The sequence below is a fragment of the Centropristis striata genome, chromosome 1, assembly GCF_030273125.1.
Source record: "Centropristis striata isolate RG_2023a ecotype Rhode Island chromosome 1, C.striata_1.0, whole genome shotgun sequence".
In the NCBI taxonomy this organism is placed as follows: domain Eukaryota; kingdom Metazoa; phylum Chordata; class Actinopteri; order Perciformes; family Serranidae; genus Centropristis; species Centropristis striata.
In genome coordinates, this window is record NC_081517.1 from 22,155,668 (window position 1) to 22,174,459 (window position 18,792).

Below are 18,792 nucleotides of genomic sequence, written 5' to 3' on the forward strand. Positions count from 1 at the left end.
ACAAGTCCCTTAAAACTGTTCTAATTAGGGCCGGGACTTTAACGCGTTAATTAAGATTAATTAATTCCACAAAAATTAATGCGTTAAAAAAATTGACGCATTTTAATCACACTTATTTTTGCGCCGCGGAACGTTTCTCACTGGATGAGTTTCAGGCGGACCGATTATACTGGAGCACCAACTAGCGTTCATGAGTTCAGACAACAACAAACCACAGTGAACATGAAGGAAGAAGCTGATGAGAGCGCTTTGCTTGCCCAAAGTTGGCCACAATGGTTGGTGGATGATGGGACATTTTGTTACAAAAAACCAACAGATGGAAGCGTCGATAAGAGCATGGTTGTGTTGCTATGCAACAAGGAATTCACATATCACCGCAGCACATCCAGCCTCAAGTATCACCTCAATAAATGTACTATATTTCTAAATATGCTATTACTACACTTAATGGCAAAATTGCACTGGTCTGTTGGACTTGAACAAAAATAAACAATATTTTTGTTACTTAAGCTTATGTATTTAGTCATTATTCAATGGTATACGAAAAATACATGTGAAAAAATTACTTCTCACTGTTCTCAGGTCAAATATTTATATGCGATTAAAATGCGATTAATTAGGGACCGAGCACTAACGATGCGAGGACCCTATTGTAATTGGTCCGTCTATTATTATTATTTCGACAAATGAATTGCCTTTTGGAGGCCTTTATCATATTCAAAAACTCCCCAAACTTGGCACAAAATTCAATTGTGGCGAAAATTTACATATTTCATTGCTTTCAGAAATGGGCGTGGCAAAATGACCTACTAGCGCCCCCTAGAATTCAGCCCCTCACACAGGTTTGTTGTAGAGACACGAAATTTGGTAGATACATGTATCTTGGGAAGACGCACCAAAAAGTCTCAAGAAGCCATACCCTAAAATGTACAGGAAGTCTGCCATCTTGGATTTTATATAGAATTTTCGCCATTTCCACGTTGCATACTTTAACGAACTTCTCCTACAGATTTGACCCGATCAACTTCAAACTTGGTCAGTAGCATAACAAGGCCTTTGGGATCAAAAGTTGTATAAACCTTTACCGACGGTCACACTATGTGGGCGTGGCATGGCAGCAAAATATGGCGTCTCGCCACAAAACACAAGATTGTTATAACTTTCCAATACTTTGTCTGATCTGATCCAAACGTCTCATGCTTCATCAGAGTCCAGCCCTTAACACTTCCAAAGAACAATATTTCATAAAGCCCCGCCCCTTATGCTTTATCCACGCCCCCTTTCATAAAATGGCCACGTTGCATACTTTGACAAACTCCTCCGACAGATTTCACCCCATGGACTTCAAACTTGGTCAGTACCATCACAAGGGCTTTGGGATCAAAAGTTATTGAAAGCTTTACCGCCTGTCACACTATGTGGGCGTGGCATGGCGGCAAAATATGGCGTCTCGCCATAACACACGAGACTGTATAACTTCACCATACATTGTCCAATCTGTCCCAAATTTCACACACATGATTAGGGTCCAGCCCGGAACACACCCACGTGTCAATATTGACACACAGTCATAGCGCCCCCTGCTGGCAACAGCAAGTAACTTGTTTTATACTTAGCCCTTGCAGTAGGTTTCACATAGAGACACAAAATTTGGTACACACATGAATCATGTGGAGACGCACCAAAAAGCCTCTTGGACCCATACCTCAAACCCAACAGGAAGTCCGCCATCTTGGTTTGAATATCGCACTTGTCATCATTTTTGGCCATTTCCAGGTCGCATACTTTAACGAACTCCTCCTACAGACTTCAAACTTGGTCAGTAGCATCACAAGGCCTTTGGGATCAAAAGTTGTATAAATCTTTATCGCTTGTCACACTATGTGGGCGTGGCATGGCGGCAAAATATGGCATCTTGCCATAACACACGAGACTGTATAACTTGACCATACATTGTCCAATCTGTCCCAAATTTCAACCACGTGATTAGGGTCCAGCCCGAAACACACCCCCGGGTCAATAGTGACACACAGTCATAGCGCCCCCTGCTGGCTACAGGAAGTAACATGTTTTACACCTACTACAAGCACAGTGGTAGGAGACACGCAATTTGGTACGCACAGGGACTGAGCCAACAGCGCCGCGTCCGATGTGCCTTCCCCTGACGGCGCCTCCCCCGACGGCTCCACTCTGCGAGGGCCCGTTCAGTACTGCGCGCAGTCCTAGTTTCATTTACATTTTTATGTAAATGAAATTACAAAGCCTCTAATAAATTACATTAATTTTTTTAATCGAGTGCCATAGTTTTAATACATAGAAATGTAAATAGTATGTACACATTTCTGAACATAACATTGCCTGTTACATCTGGATACGTGTTATGATACAGATATAGTAGCATACCACTCATGCTGTGATGGTGCAATACCAAAATAGGAAGTATATTCCCACAGTCTGTTGCAGGAAGAAGTACCACAAGTACATGACACAATGGTCCATGATTCTCCAATACAGCCAAAGTTAAACCAACTTTTTGTGATTGACATTTGACTTTGTTGGCATGTGACAACAGATGGGAAATCAATTCACCACTCATGTTATCTTGCCAGATGATGTTTACACATGTAAACACTGTGGTATGATGGAGAAGACGGAAACCAGCTATGATCCCAACCACATGGACAATCTTGACCATCTCAGTGTTTCTTGATACATCTACCTATAACACTGAGAAAAAAGACACTTAAATGGTCAACAGTAGAGTTACAATTGGTCAAAAGCTTTTAATCATTCAATTGAACTCTCCCAGGTCGCCCTTGAATTTCTCATCTGAGTTAAGGGTATGTAATAATAACATAATACCTTGGTCTGTTTGTGTACAGATCTCTGTCAGGTCGTATAGTGGGAGGTGTGTGGTGGTTTTTCACTCTGATCATCATCTCGTCATACACGGCCAACCTTGCTGCTTTCCTGACAGTGGAGAGGATGGTTTCTCCCATTGAGAGCGCTGAAGACCTTGCTAAACAGACAGAGATAGCATATGGAACACTGGACTCTGGATCCACCAAGGAGTTCTTCAGGGTAAGGCCTTCTCTGGAGTTATACTAATAAACATTAATGATTTCAATTAAATTTCCAATTTTATTTATATAGCCCAGAATCACTAATCACAGACTTGCCTCAAAGGGCTTTACAGACTGTACAGGTATGACACCCTCTATCCTTAGACCCTCACATCAGACAAGGAAAAGCTCCTCAGGGAGAGCAACAGTCTGGATCCCCCTCCCAGGACAAACAGAAGTACAATAGATGTCAGTCGTACAGAACAGATCACATAGTAGAATAGAGCAGATAGAGTGTGAGAGGGAAGAGGTGGGGAGGCTAGATGGGAAGGGTTGAGAGGGGGAGAGAGAGAAGAACAAGACAACAGTTATAGCACTAACCCTACAGTCAAGTCTGTGACTAATGAGGAGCTGGTAGATAAAGTCAAATGACAGTGGTAGTAACAGTAGTAATGGTAATAATAGAAGGAATAGGACTAGTGGTTATAGACATTTCACAATGCAAAAAGGACATGGCTATAAAAAAGTGTACAAGGAGGGTCATAATGAGCATTCTGGATTAGAAAATTCCACTGATCAGCAGTTGGTGGAAGCAACAAACCCAAGCAGGAAAAATAAAAGATTGGTATAAACATTGATTTCACCAGCAAGGACCACACCATCAACAAAATATATTTAAATTTTATTTATATAAAAAATAATAATTCTAGAATAAAATGAGTCTGACAGTGTGTGTTGAAATAGAGGGTTGAGAGAGTGAATTTGGAGCATGTGTGGAAAAGAAAAGCAAGAAAGAATATGACCTCTAAGTTAAAGAAATGCAAGGAATGCAACCATAGCCAACAGTTTGAAAGCTGGCAGCTAGTATACAATAACAGGGAAAAAAACACCATCTTGACACCGACTTTCTCATCTTTTGAGCTAAGTTGCTTCGAGCTACGGCAGAGTGATCCAGTGATGTGTGCTGTCATTTACAGACCACCTAAGCACAACAAGGATTTTATTAAGGACTTTTCAGATTTTATGGCTTTTACTCTGACTCGTTATGACAGGATTTTGATTGTCGGAGATTTTAATGTGCATGTGTGTTGTCCGTCTAAATCAACGGCCAGAGAGTTTTTGGAGCTGATTGAAGCATTTCATTTGACACAGCATGTCTCTGGCCCAACACAAGTGCAGGGACACGCTTTGGACCTTCTGTTGTCTTATGGTTTTCCTGTTGACAATGTAATTGTGGGTGATGCAGTATTCTCCGATCACAGTCCTGTCATGTTTGATTTTAGTTTAACTATCGAGAGGAAGTTGCCAGTTGTGCGCCATGGCCGTATTATTGCATCTGACACTGCTGCTGCTTTTTCTCCTCTCTTTACCGCGTCGGTGCGGGATTCTGTAAACAATGTTGCATTCGCAGACACGGAGCAGCTGATGAACTCTTTTATTTCTACCTGCTCTGATGTTCTGGACAGTGTAGATCCCATCAAGGCCATGCGTTCCAAACCTAAACAGGAGCCTTGGCTCAACAACATTACGCGTGCAGCCAGGCGTGAGTGTTGGAGAGCGGAGCGCAGGTGGAAGAAAGATCATCTGGAGGTTTCTTGGCAGATTCTTAAAAATAGCTGGAGAAATTTTCAGAGTGTCGTTAAAAGCGCAAAAACAAAGTATTTTTCAGACTTGGTTTTAAATAATGTCAGCAAGCCTCGCGTTCTTTTTAAAACTATTAGTTCTGTTTTTAATCCGATTCCTTCCACTTCACTGCAGATTTCATCCAAAACCTGTGAGAAATTCATCACCTTTTTTAATGATAAGGTTGCTGCTATTAGAGCCACTATACCCCCTTCTGTACTGTCTCTTACAGTAGCCACTCAGTGCTCTGCTGTTTTTAGTTGTTTTGAGCCTGTGTCATTATCTGAGCTCACGGGGATAGTGAACAAATTAAAACCCTCCTCCTGTCCCACAGACCCAGTCCCTCCTCGCTTCTTTAAGGAGGTCTGGAGCACTACTGCTTCTTCTGTCAGGGAGATCATCAACAGCAGCTTGGTTTCTGGCATTGTTCCCTCCTTTTGTAAAAAAGCTGTTGTTGAGCCCTTGATTAAAAAACCTGGTCTTGATCCGACACTTATGTCAAATTACCGGCCAATTTCCAAACTACCTTTTGTGGCCAAACTTCTAGAGAAATGTGTTTTTGCGCAATTTCAGCCTTTTCTGGATGGCAATGGCACTTTGAACCCGTTTCAGTCTGGTTATAAGGCATTTCACAGCACTGAGTCTGCAATTTTGAAGGTTTTTAATGATCTCTTTTTAATGACTGATTCGGGTAGTTCAGCCATTTTAGTGCTTTTAGACTTGACAGCTGCAATTGACACAGTCGACCACAAAATTCTTTTAGACCGCCTTAGGGACTGTGTGGGTGTCAGGGGGACCGCCTTGGAGTGGTTCAGGTCCTACCTGTCAGAGAGGGCTTTCTCTGTCAGGCTGGGGGACTCCACTTCGTCCTCCACCCCACTTCATTGTGGGGTCCCCCAGGGATCTATCCTGGGACCTATCCTGTTCGCAGTGTATCTCCTCCCCCTTGGAGAGATTTTTCATAGACATGGCATTTCTTACCATCTCTACGCTGATGACTGCCAGATTTATATGCCATTGTCTAAGGAGAGCCACTGCCCCCTGACACCCCTATTCGACTGTCTATGTGATGTCAAGGCTTGGTTAGCCCAGAACTTTTTAAAACTCAACGGGGAAAAAACGGAGGTTATGATGTTTGGCAGTGCCCTTATGGACCTGGGACCCCTCACAGAGCATGCGCGTCTTAAAGTCACCAGCCTTGGCATCACCATAGACAGCGATTTTAAATTTGATAAACAGATTAATAGTGTTTTAAAATCTTGTTTTTATCATCTTCGTCTTTTATCAAAAGTGAAACCGTTTTTATCTTTTAACCTCTTTGAACAGATCGTGCACGCTTTTATTTAAAGTCGACTGGACTACTGCAATGCCCTGTACTCAGGCATCAGCCACAAAGCCCTTTCTCGTTTGCAGTTAGTCCAAAACGCCGCGGCACGACTTTTAACAGGGGCCAAAAAGCGGGAACACATTACCCCGATCCTTGCTTCTTTGCACTGGCTTCCTGTTAATTTTCGGATTGATTTTAAGATTTTATTGTTTGTTTTTAAAGCTTTGAATGGACTGGCACCACAGTACATCAAGGACCTCATCCAAATTTATACTCCAGCGCGTGAATTGAGGTCCGAGGGCCAGCTCCAGCTCGTGGTCCCTAGAGCGAGACTTAAAACAAGGGGGGACAGGGCTTTCTCTGTGGTGGGCCCCAGACTCTGGAATGCCCTCCCCCTCCATGTCCGAAAAGCCCCCACAGTGGAATGTTTTAAGTCTCGTCTCAAGACCCATTTTTATTCCTTGGCTTTTTAACACTGCGTGAGTTTTGTGGTCCTCTGTGTCTTTTATTTATTTTATTTATTTTACTACTTTTAACTGCGTCTTTTATTTTATTTTACTATGTTTATCTGTTTGATTGTATTATTTTATTTATGGCATCATTTTAGATTTATACACTTATTATTTATTGCTGATTGGTATATGGAATTGTTTGTTTTATTGTTGATTTTATGTACAGCACTTTGGAGACGTTTGTGTTGTTTAAATGTGCTATACAAATAAAGGGGATTGGATTGGATTGATTGTTTCCGATACGGGGAGCAGACCATATCTGGACTGTGGAGGAGGGAGAGGGATCTGATCACTGACTACAGCCTCTCTACACCTCAACCTGACTGAGAGAAGCTGCTGCTAATTCGTGTTAGCATTAACTGGACGTCCTTTTTTATATCTATATAACGTTATATATAACTTTATTGACACGCTGCCGTAGATGCGCATTGTTCTTCTAAATGGGGCCATTATTAGCACTATTAACATCAGATTGTGTTGAGGAAGATTTTTTACTCGCGATTGAGACTATAGTGTTTTCTATTTCTGAGGTAATAAATTAAGTGAGAACTTGATTTATTACCTCAGAAACTTAGCGCCCCCTGCTGGAATTTTCAGTAGAATGCAGCTTAAGGCACTTCCTGGTTTGCCTCCATGCTCAGACACGGAGGTTGCTGTCTTGTTGTAAATGGTGCACGTGGTGTAATGTTGTTTACAGTCTCAGTGGGTAGTTTGAGTTGTGTGGTAATGAAGTCCTTGATTGATTTTTGGGGATCGTCTGTGGGTTGTTCAGGCATCCAGAATGGTTTTGGTTGTGACAGGGGTAAGCTGGATGATGATGGAGGTGAGCTGTGTGGTTATGGTGTTGACAGAATGTTTTAGTGATTTATCCTGGGTGAGTGTGTCTATAATTCGTGAGTGTATTCCAGGCTGTGGCAGAGTGACTGAAATCCCCTGTGTAATACTTCCATCAGTCTAATTCTGGTGTCAAGTCTGGGGAGTTTTTGCTATGCTATACTGTGCAGTGTTGGTAATGGATGGACCTGATGTTGTACCTGAGCTTGAGAGTGAATCTGATGGATGGAGTCTTTTGTGGAGTGGAATGGAGTGGAGTTGGTCTTTTTTTACTGTTGCTTGTTTTGCCCGCATGGTATTTAAATGACGCTTGTTTCGAGCCTCCACATTTATCAACAGCCGATCATTCTCACGCTGTGATTGGAGAGATACGATCGTTTGATAAATCACAGGTGAACCCTGTTGTAAGACGAAATATATGCTCAGATCTGCGCTGGTTTCTACGCTCCTTTGATAAATGAGGGCCATTGTGTTCAGTAGTTTGTAAAAAGGATGGGTTAAATGCAGGGGTTGAATTTCCCCATTGTGGGACCAAGAAGGGAATCTTAATCTTAACCTTAAAAAGGTTTTCAGAGGAGAGAAGTTTCTTTGGGTCTGTAATCTAGCATCTAGCTATCTTGGGTCTTGCACTTGTGAGAATTATGTTCACAGGAGCATTAGCGCCCATTCACCAGGAGGAGTTTAAGTTAGTAACTTACTGTGATTCCCCTTCCTCCACGGCCCCAACTGCTTCTCTTCAGGTGCTCACGCAGTGATGGGTGGTGCCATTCAACATCAGGTTCTTTTGATGACCTGGGTCGTACACTTTTCACAATTGCAACTTTAATAATAATAATAATAATAATACATTTTATTTATAGAGCGCTTTACAAGATACTCAAAGACGCTTTACAGTTAAAAACAGTGAAAATGCATTAAAATAAAAACAAACAATTAAAATCAACAGCATTGATCATACATTCAAATCAATTTTGAACAGGTGAGTTTTGAGGAGTTTTTTGAAGGTGGGTGGATGTGAGCAGTCTCTGATGATTTTGGGGAGAGAGTTCCAGAGGGAGGGGGCGGCGATATAAAAAGCTCCAGGTTTGGTTCTTGGTACTGATGGGAGGGGACAGGAGATTTGGAGGAACGGAGGCTACGGGAAGGAGTCTAGTGATGTAGGAGGTCAGTGAGGTAGGAGGGGGGTCTGGTGATGGACGAGGTCAGTGAGGTAGGAAGGGGGCCTGGTGATGGAGGAGATCAGTGAGGTAGGAGAGGGCCTGGTGATGGAGGAGGTCAATGAGGTAGTAGAGGGCCTGGTGATGGAGGAGGTCAGTGAGGTAGGAGAGGGCCTGGTGATGGAGGAGGTCAGTAAGGTAGGAGGGGGCCTGGTGATGGAGGAGGTCAGTGAGGTAGGAGAGGGCCTGGTGATGGAGGAGGTCAATGAGGTAGGAGGGGGCCTGGTGATAGAGGAGGTCAGTGAGGTAGGAGGGGGCCTGGTGATGGAGAAGATCAGTGAGATAGGAGAGGGCCAGAAAGAATGAAATACATATTTGTGTGTTGTGTTTAAGGTGTATGCCTTCAGTTGGGATCGATATTTTTTTTAAATAAATAAATACATTCACCACATCAAATAAGCCTCACTGGTACGCATTTGTTTACAAGAAACATAGTGTACCTTGAAGTATATTGTGCTCAATGGTATAACAGTCTTTTTAAAGGTTACCAAGTTGTACAAACTAAGTTGCAGTATCTCATGTGTACGTCTTTCTCTTTTTTTAGCGTTCTAAAATCGCCTTGTTTGACAAGATGTGGCAGTACATGAAATCAGCTGAACCTTCCGTCTTTGTCAAGAAAACATCGGAGGGTGTCCTGCGTGTCAGGAAGTCCAAAGGGAAGTACGCCTACCTGCTGGAGTCCACCATGAATGAGTACATCGAGCAGAGGAAACCTTGCGATACTATGAAAGTGGGAGGAAACCTGGACTCTAAAGGCTATGGCATCGCCACGCCCAAAGGATCCCCATTAAGGTGGGTGGATCAGTATAACAATGCTAGCCAACCTGCACTGCCATGTACCATTCACACTACTAACCTGCTGCCTAGTAACAGTCCCTCTCCTCATTCACAGCTCATTTCCCCATGTGCATACCTTGAAATAGACATTTTTAATACTTATAGTTGAGAGTGGGCTCAGAATTCCCCTTTACACAGGGTTCTGAAACCTTAACAGTAGTGATCAGAATACACTTGCTGACCACCTGATATAGCAGTCAGGTGGTTTTAGCCAGTGTGTGAGCTGTGGCTGTGTTCACATGCAGCTCCGCTCATGAAAATAACCCACCATGGGGAGCAATGTAGTGTGGTCCCAAGCCTTAGTGCCAGTTGGGTGTTGCAGTAAGCAAGTGTGATGAATGGGGCATGGCGGCTTACTCGTTGTTATAATAATCCACCTACCCTGATGACATCATCTCAGTGGTTTGTATTTTTACCATGGTTACCACCTCTGACCAATGGCTAGTGGTGGTTGCCGTGAACACTTGGGGAGGGCTGTTAATGTTTAGATTTCTGGTCTTAAAGAAATACCTCATCACAAAAAGATGTGTCAACTGCTTTGTCCATTCCCACTAAAATGTATTTTATATTATTTCTAGTGAGGAGAATTTGGTTAAAGGATTTTCAACTGTTATGATGAGCTGTAGCTTTAAGATCTTTAAGACCAATTATGGTTCTGGTTAGGGTCAGAGTAAGGGTTGGGGTTCAGCATTTAGTTGTGATGATTTAGGTTAGGGTAAGGGGCTAGAAAATGCATTTTGGTCCTCACAAAGACAGAAGTGCAAGTGTGTGTGTGTGTGTGTGTGTGTGTGTGTGTGTGACCTCATAAATTGTAAGTAGTTGCAATTGTTTAAATAATGGTTGGGCCCTGCCAGTAACTGGAGAATCAATATTCTATCTGAATCTGGCCAATTTTTTTGCATCTGCCACACATACAATAAAGTGAAAAAAATATTGGGGTCTCGCTCATTAAACTCCAGACACAATGTTAAGGTTTGGTTGAACTGGACTCATACGCTGGACACAGAGAAGTATGATGAAAACAAAAAGCTATTTATTTACTCATTGAAAATATACAACGAAAATACTCAGGCTACATTGGCAGAAACGAAAAAGAGAGGTGGAGGAACGATGTGGAACCAAGTGGCACTGGATCACAGGAGCCACATGGGTGAAGTAAACAGTAATCAAGGCACAGTGGAGATAGCCAAGGTGCTCTGATGAGCGGAGGCTGAGAATGGCTGGCGGAGGAGGAGGCAGATACACGCACACTCCCAAACAAGCACACCCACAGACAGAAACACGTGAGGGAAAAGGGACTGAGAGAACACAGGAGGGAGAAAACCGGACAGACTGGGATCTTAACAGTGCCCCTTCCCCACAAGCGCCTCTTAGCGGTCTGGGAAAATGGCTGGTGTTCCGTTGATTGAACTCCTGAAACAGTGCAGGATTCAGAATCAACTGGTGGAGATCCAGCTTCTCTCCTCGGGGCCATAACCCTCCAGGTCGGCCAGATATTGAAGACCACGACCACATCCAACAGTCTTTGGTTAATGACTCCAACAAGAGCTAACTGGAGTCAGAAGTTACCAAACCTGGAGTCCAATCAATGACACAAGATTTAGGGGGGTGTAGAGCTACTTGGACTTATAAAAAACTTTATGAATTTGCTATTTACAAGAAGCATCTGCACATTGTCTCGCAAAAAAAGAGATCTCTGAAGACCTACAATCAAGAATAGTTGATTTGTATAACACTGGAAGGGTTACAAAGTAATATCAAAGAACTCAGGTATTCACCAGGCCACAGTCAGACAAACAGAGATGATTTAGTGGTATTGCTTCTCCCTAGAAGTGGGTACCCATCCAAGTTCACCCCAAAGGCCCAAAACAGAAAGCTCAGTGAGGTAAAAATGAACCCAAGAGTAACAGATAAATACTTGAAGGAATCATTGGAACTGGTTAACATCTCTAGTCATGAGTCTACCACAAGGTTATAATAGTTTGGGATTTTATATTAGTTTTAGTTTTAATTTGGTTGTGAATTTTTATTTTCAAACTCAGTTAGTTTTAATTCGTTTTTTAGAGTGAGTTTGCTAGTTTTACTTTAGTTTTTAGTTTTTGAAAATGCTGCGTTTTAGTTTAGTTTTTATTAGTTTTAGTGTTAGTTTTAGTTTTGCAGCTGCCGGTTGATGATTTTTGTGAGCTTCCTTTTGCTCCTAGCCCCTAGATTCCCATACCAGTATGTTTTATGAGATTAGCAAACTACTTTTAGTTGTTAAAAGTGTAATACCATTGCTGGTGGTATGGTATGGTGAAATTACCCCTTGCCATTTACAACCGATGAAATGTACTGAAAAACTTGAAAATGGACCTTGAAAGTGCTTGAAAAGTACTTGAATTTGACCACTGCTAAAGTGTACGAACCCTGGTGTGTGTGTGTGTGTGTGTGTGTGTGTGTGTGTGTGTGTTCTTGTACTTCCTACATTGTGAGGACCGGAACAAGTTTTGGACAAACAGAGTAAGGACATTTTGGCTGGTCCTTACTTATTCAAAGGCCTGTTTGATGGCTTCGTCACACATCCTAGGCCAGTTTTAGGTTAAGATTTCAAGTTGGAAGGTTACCAGTTTGCATTATTAGAGGGGTGGGGGTGGTGGGGGTGGTGGGGGTGGTGGGGGGGGGGGGGGGGGGGGGGGGGGGTTGGGGGTGAAGTGGTGGTAATGGTGTTGCATTAAGCTGCATGCAAGTCAGTTTTTTCCAGAGTTTGTTTCTCACCTTTTTGTCTTTTGAACACACTACAGGTGGCTGTGTGGTTCTGTCTGCCCTACCTTCTCTTTGTGTCCTGTCTCTGTCAGTCGCTCTGAAATGTTAATTTCTTCTGCAGAATGTTTTCAATGACGATGAAACTTATTTGTCTTTTTCAACTTGCAATTAAAGCTCTGTTAAGCAATTTCAGATTATACAGCAATCTGATTATCCATCTTGTAAACTAGATGGATCAACCAGATGGACTTGTGAACCAAAGTTAGAGAAGCCCAAAGAGCTACACAGTTGGCTACTTAATCTTTTATATCAGGTAGAAATAATTTCACATTACTTGACTACATTTTTAAACTGCTTAATGGAGCTTTAAGTCTAACCCTTTAATATGCCTACTCTATGGCTGCTGTTCTTGTACATGGTAGAACCAGAGACTTATATTTTCATTTTTCTACAACCGACAGTCAGGGAATCTTTTAATCAGAACTATTACTGGTGAAAATTATTCACTGAATCCCTGCGAACATTATCTTCCACCTTGACCATGTCTCTGCTCCTAGCATGGTCTTATTGTTGTCATTTATGGCTTTTCCCCACTTGTTGCCACTATTGAGATCAAAGTGGATGATTAATGTTACAACATTAATGGCACACATACACACACACACATAAACACACACACACACACACACACACACACACACATACACACTCATACATGGCATGTGAAAATCCTCATATAGTAATATAAAGTAATATATGATTACTCAGTAACAGACGAATGAGATGGAGACATTATATAGTCTGCAACCAACCATCTGAGGTGAAGTTATTAGTTAGGGCCCGAGCAGGAACGACCTGCCAGGTCCCTATTGTATTTTAAATGATTATTTATTATTCTCATGCCCAAATGATCGCATTTTTCACTGCCTGAACATACCCCAAAACTCATGAAACTTTGAATATAAGTCACACATGGCGAAAAATTGTATAATCTATTGTTATCCTGAAGTTCCACCACTAGGTGGTGCTATAATAAAGGAAAGTGCGTTTTGGCTAATAACTCCCACATACTTCATCGCACATTCAAAAACCTTATATCGCAAATTCGCGAAATGTCGCAAACCTACTTTTTCGAACACCTCCTAGGCAATTTCATCGTTTTGCACCAAACTTTGCACACAGCATCTATGGACCCTCATGACAAAAAGTTATTAAAAGAATATATATACTTATTGTCAATGCCCTCCTGAGGATAACCCTTGAAGATTTTATTGATCGGCCCCTAGGTGGCGCTCTGGCGGCAGTTTAATTTTATAAGTGCCACTGTGCCCAGACCATAAGACTTAAGGCAATGAAATCCTGACGGCAGCATGCCCCGACACGCGTGTACTGCGAGCGCCCGTTCAGTACTGCTTGCAGTCCTAGTTATTAATTATTTTTATACCACATATAATCAAGATAATTTAGATGTATTGAAGACATTAGCCTGCATTATTCACTATGTAACACATGGGAAATTCCTATTAAAAAGCTTGCTTGATTTACTAGGGTGTAAAATAGCACACTGCATTAGAACCAACTTCACCGCCGTTTTGTCCTGCCATTACATCATTGCTATTATGTCGAAAGCTCTTCCTGCTGGATCGTCTCTTCTCCTTTTAATCAGTAAATCTAGGCTCTTTTAAAGATACAAAAATCAAACCAATGGGCTGGTCGCACATCATTCATTAATCTTCAGAAGCAACACAACAGATATAGATCTGGTGTCAGCAGTGAGACAGTTTAACCCTTTATCGGGCAAAGAACTATATTTGGTAACTTCAGTGGATATCTAAACTGGGTCCCCATGTCTCTCTGTGAGGTCGTAGAACCACATGGATTTCTTCCAGCTAATCAGCAAAGATCAGGCTACGTCACAGACAGTGACACCATGACATCTGACCAATCAGTATGATGATAATATAATAATATTAACTTTATTGACCTGGACCTCGAATGTAAAAATGAAAAATTTAGAAAAGAAATCTGCAAGAAACAGTCGTACAAACAGAGTTATTCTTCAATGACTTGTACTTGACTATGATGGCATATTAGGGCCAAATATGAATAAAAATAAAAATACAAACCCGGGAGAGGGGGGGTAATATTTCGAGAAAAAAGTTGCAAATTTACTAGATTAAAGTGACAAATCTACAAGAAAAAAAGTCGCAGATTTAAGGGATTTAAAGTGGCAAATCTGCGCGAAAAAGTTGCAGATTTACGAGAAAAAACAACAACTTTTTTTCTCGCAGATTCACCACTTTAAATCTCGTAAACTTTTTTCTCAAAATATTACCCCCTCCCCCGGGTCCGTATGTTGTTTTTTTTTACACATTCTGGCTGTATGTAATATCCTCCAATATTCTCTAGGGTTGAAATTTGGAATTTGCAAGTATTTCAATGAGTGCCCTATTAAGGGTTAACAAAGATAAATTATTTGAAGATTAAGGTTATTCAAACATTCTCAGAAATGACGCTGTGTTTTTGTTATTTAGAATTATTGCATTAAGTAACATCAGTTATTTTTTTCTAAATGAATTGTGTGTTTCACTATGGGAGTGTCAGGCCGGGCTCGAAGCAGGACTCAGACGCAGAGATAGAGTATGTCAAAAAGCACTTTATTTTGGTACTTAGTCAGCAAGGGGAACTCCCCGAACAGAGGAAACAAAAGGGCTATGAACATTTAACAGTCTAGAAGACCTAACACTAATAATCCCTAAAAAGAGGGAAAACACAAAACTCCTGACTATCCTGAAACTCAGGGCAAACTATCTTACGGGATGAGGAACAAACAACTAGACAAGGGAAGGGGGAAAAGGGGACAAACTAAAATACTAATAAACAAAAGGCGCTCCAAAAAGGAGGAAATGACCTAACAGGGAAAAAGACTAAACTAAAAATCACTCTGTAAAATGGAGGAACAATCTAAGGGAGAAAAACTGAATAACTCAAAATCACTCTTAAGGAGGAATAACAAAAGGCAATCTAAACAACTAACAAACTAAGGGAGCAGCTAAGCTGTGAAAATTTACAAAAGAAAATCACTCTTACGAGGAGAACAAACTTGAAAACGAAGCAAGGCAGATGACTGTGGCGATGACAAGAACTGTGGTAATGCTGGCGAGACGAAAAACGACACACTGGCACAGGACAAGGGAGACACAGACTATTTAACACATGAGGGAGGGAGCACCAGGTGAACACAATTGGTAATTAGGGGAGACACTCAGGCAGGTGACACACACAGGGAGGGGCAGGTGACCTGAAACGAGAGGAGAGTTACTTTTCAAAATAAAAGCAGTGACGAGACCAAAACATAAAAAAACCCAAGACCTCACCACGGTGTGACAGGGAGATACAGACCACTCCTGGACTCCATTAGCTCTCTCCAAGCCTCAAAGCATTTTGACCAGAGTAGCCTGTAAAATGTGTGTTGGTCCCACCAGCCTACATTAGGCATAGAGCCTCTGTTCCTTCCCTGTGGAGAACTGTGATGGCTGAAAATGTCCTTGTGCTGTAAGTACATCTCAGAAAGCTACAGTGCAAAGAAAGAGGATCAGATGGATAAAGCCTACATGGCCACCACTCTTTTACCTTCAGTTTGGTGTGGTTAGACCCACAGCATTACTCCTGCTGCTGTAGAGAGAATGAATGAAGGAGACTTTTGCTGTCAAGGACCAGCGGTGGCAAGGTTCCACCTTTCACATATCTAGTCCAAAGACTGATGCAGTCTGGGTAAGGCTGGTATACTTTCCCCTGTGCCTCGTACATTAGATCACAGTGAGTGGGTAGATGCCATGATTGACCTGCTTGATACACTGTAAAAAATGTCTGTAGATTTTACGGTGAAAAACTGCTAAACCATGACAGTAAAAGACAGTAAAATGGGGTTAAATGGGTTAATTCAGTTTCAGTAACAATGAAAGACCGTAAATGCATATATCAGCCAAAACAGTATTTTTTACACAATAATTACTTACATAAATACCATAAACGCCCATTATAACGTATATGTCACATCACAGATCTTTGACATTTAGGGATAGAATTTTTTTTAAAAACATCAGAAATGTGTTCTGTGTTTCACTTATAGAACACATCCTTTAAGGATAACTGGGTCTGGGTTCTCATCCTTTTTACTCTGCACCCAAGCTGATCACAAGTGCAGATGGCACTACCAAACATTGACAACTGCTCACTATAAGAAGATCCTACAGCCTCAATGAAGCTGTAAGGCAGAAAGAGAAACTATGTGCTTTCATTCCCTATCATGACAAAAATATTCTGCACATTGCACAGATTCTTACAGTGTCTCTGCCTAGGCAATTTGGAACCAAGATAACTGAGATGATTTATCAACATAATATAGCAGAGATTATTCTCTGGTTTATGCGATAGTCCTCAATGTACAGGAATATTCTGATGCCTGGTGCTAGTGAAAGACAGAGATTATTTGATACTTAAAGGCTTTACTTTACTTTGACTTTAATACTTATTTTTGGATAGGGACAGTGGACATTAATGAACATCGAAAAACATATTTGTAAATATGCTGGATTATAGCAAGGAAAAAAGAAATACAAATATAAAAGACAGTAAGTACATAGGTAAGATACAAATAGAGGAGACAACACACACACAACACAACACATACCAGACCCAGACAGGATATAACTATGCAATAAAAAAGTAATGTTCAAGTCGTCTCAAGTCCAGTTAGCGGTCACACTTTTGATGTGATTTGAGCCATTGTCCTGGAATTTTCTGTGTGTATGTGATATGACAATATGTGTCCAAGATATCAAGTCATTCACAAAACAAGGACATTTGTGTGTCAGCATTCTTGAGAGGCAAAGGCCATGGGGAGTCAGATTTAGGCTGCTGGTCAGTCTTTGGTCCAGTTCACATCCCATACCTCATGCACATTGCTGCTCTTGAAAATTGAAAAAACTGGAACAGCAACTGCTTATTTCTTTTACACTTCTACACAGAATTGTATTTGAATCATCTGGAAAACAGATATCCAAAAATGTGATGGGGAAGGGGAAGCGACTTCTTGTTTCTTGTGGGAAGAGTGGAAGAATGGCTTTTGGGGTTTAAGTGGTTCGTCACAGACAATTGTGGTGTCAAAAGTAGCTTCTGAGAGAAATCCCATAGTGAAACACAGAATGAAATTAGAAAAAGAACACTATTTTACAAGCTTTCTTACTATTTCTCAGTCAACTTAGACTGGCTAAATTAGATAAACCAGGATGCTCCACCACACAGTTCCTATAATCAACTGTCACTATTATATCTCTCAACTCTCAACTTTATTTGTAAAAAAGGCAAAATCTGAAAACAATACAAAGAAAAATTTAATTCAATAACATATAAAGTTATTTGTGTACAGTTGAACTGGCAGTAGGAGGCCCCACAATTGCTTGCTTCACACCAGATTTCACACTCTTAAATAGGTGGTTGTAATATTAGCACCCTTACCAACCATTATAATGCATTTTATAAAAATTAAAGGTTTTCATGTAGATTTGATCCCTGGATAACAGAAGGGAAGCTGGCTTAGTTGGCAAATAGTTTTTAATAGTAAGTAATAGTAATTTAAGGTCATTAAATGTCATTTATATTTCACTGTTTAATGATCTTATCAAATTTAAGTAGGACTGGCTTTCAACATTTGTTAAAAAAATTTAAAAATTTAAAAATTAAAAAAACTTGGGGGAAAAAAAGGTTTGAGTAGCAGCTTTTTTAGTGTTTAGAGCCTATTGCTACAGCTTGAAATGTGTATCTAAAACACAACGGGTGTAGCCTACTGATTTTGCACACCAGCCTTTTGCTAGCTATCTTATCCAAATTGCAGAACTTTTGAATCAGAAATACTAAGCTGACTATCTTAAATTGTTAATATGATACGAATTAAAGGCCAATTGACACCTCCAACAACTGAAATCCACATGACACAGCTAGGTTCTTTCTCTCGAGACATGCCAGTCTGTTAAGTTGTTACACAATGTGCCTCTTTTACATATAAATCACCTTTGGCCTGTTTCCCCATCGATTTGTTTCGCCCTTACCTTAAAGGGAACCTATTATGCTTTTCCTTATTTTCTGCCACATATGTAATTCTCAAGTAATATGTAATAGTAAGTCCTATGAGCAAAAACCTCAGCTATCCAACCGTACTGAGCAATCTGTTTCCAACCATTATTTCTACTCTCAGCTCGAACTGATGTGCTGTGTTTTTGTATATGGTTATCTGTGCCAGGGAGGGTAATGCAGTATTTACATTATATACACAGCTATATGGTATGTGGCTATATTGGTGGTAATTTCTTTCCAATTTGGTCTGCTTATTTGGTCGGGCTGAGGCAGGTCCCCAATTTGGTCTGCAACTCTTTGGTTACAAAGGACCCAAACTACAAGTCAAACCAGCCAAAACCCTACCCACCCTTTATAAGGATGCATGTGACTGTCAATAATGGGCAGAGACAAGGAATTCCCCCAAGATTACAATCTTTATTAAATCAACAGATTCATATTAAAACATTTAATTTGTTAGGTCTAAGTTGTTAAAAACTGTACAAACCTGTATCAACAAGATA

The 18,792-nt window shown here is 41.0% G+C and overlaps 1 protein-coding gene across 4 annotated transcripts in view; it reads left to right on the forward strand.

The window, feature by feature from the left end:
• The window catches only part of LOC131973026 (glutamate receptor 2-like), a 100,650-nt gene that overhangs the window by 62,876 nt on the left and 18,982 nt on the right, over positions 1-18,792 (forward strand). For all 4 annotated transcript variants that reach the window (XM_059334881.1, XM_059334886.1, XM_059334865.1 and 1 more), the window contains exons 15-16: positions 2,883-3,081; positions 9,120-9,367. In XM_059334881.1, the coding sequence (XP_059190864.1) occupies positions 2,883-3,081; positions 9,120-9,367 (447 nt within the window). The remainder of the gene's footprint in view (positions 1-2,882; positions 3,082-9,119; positions 9,368-18,792) is intronic.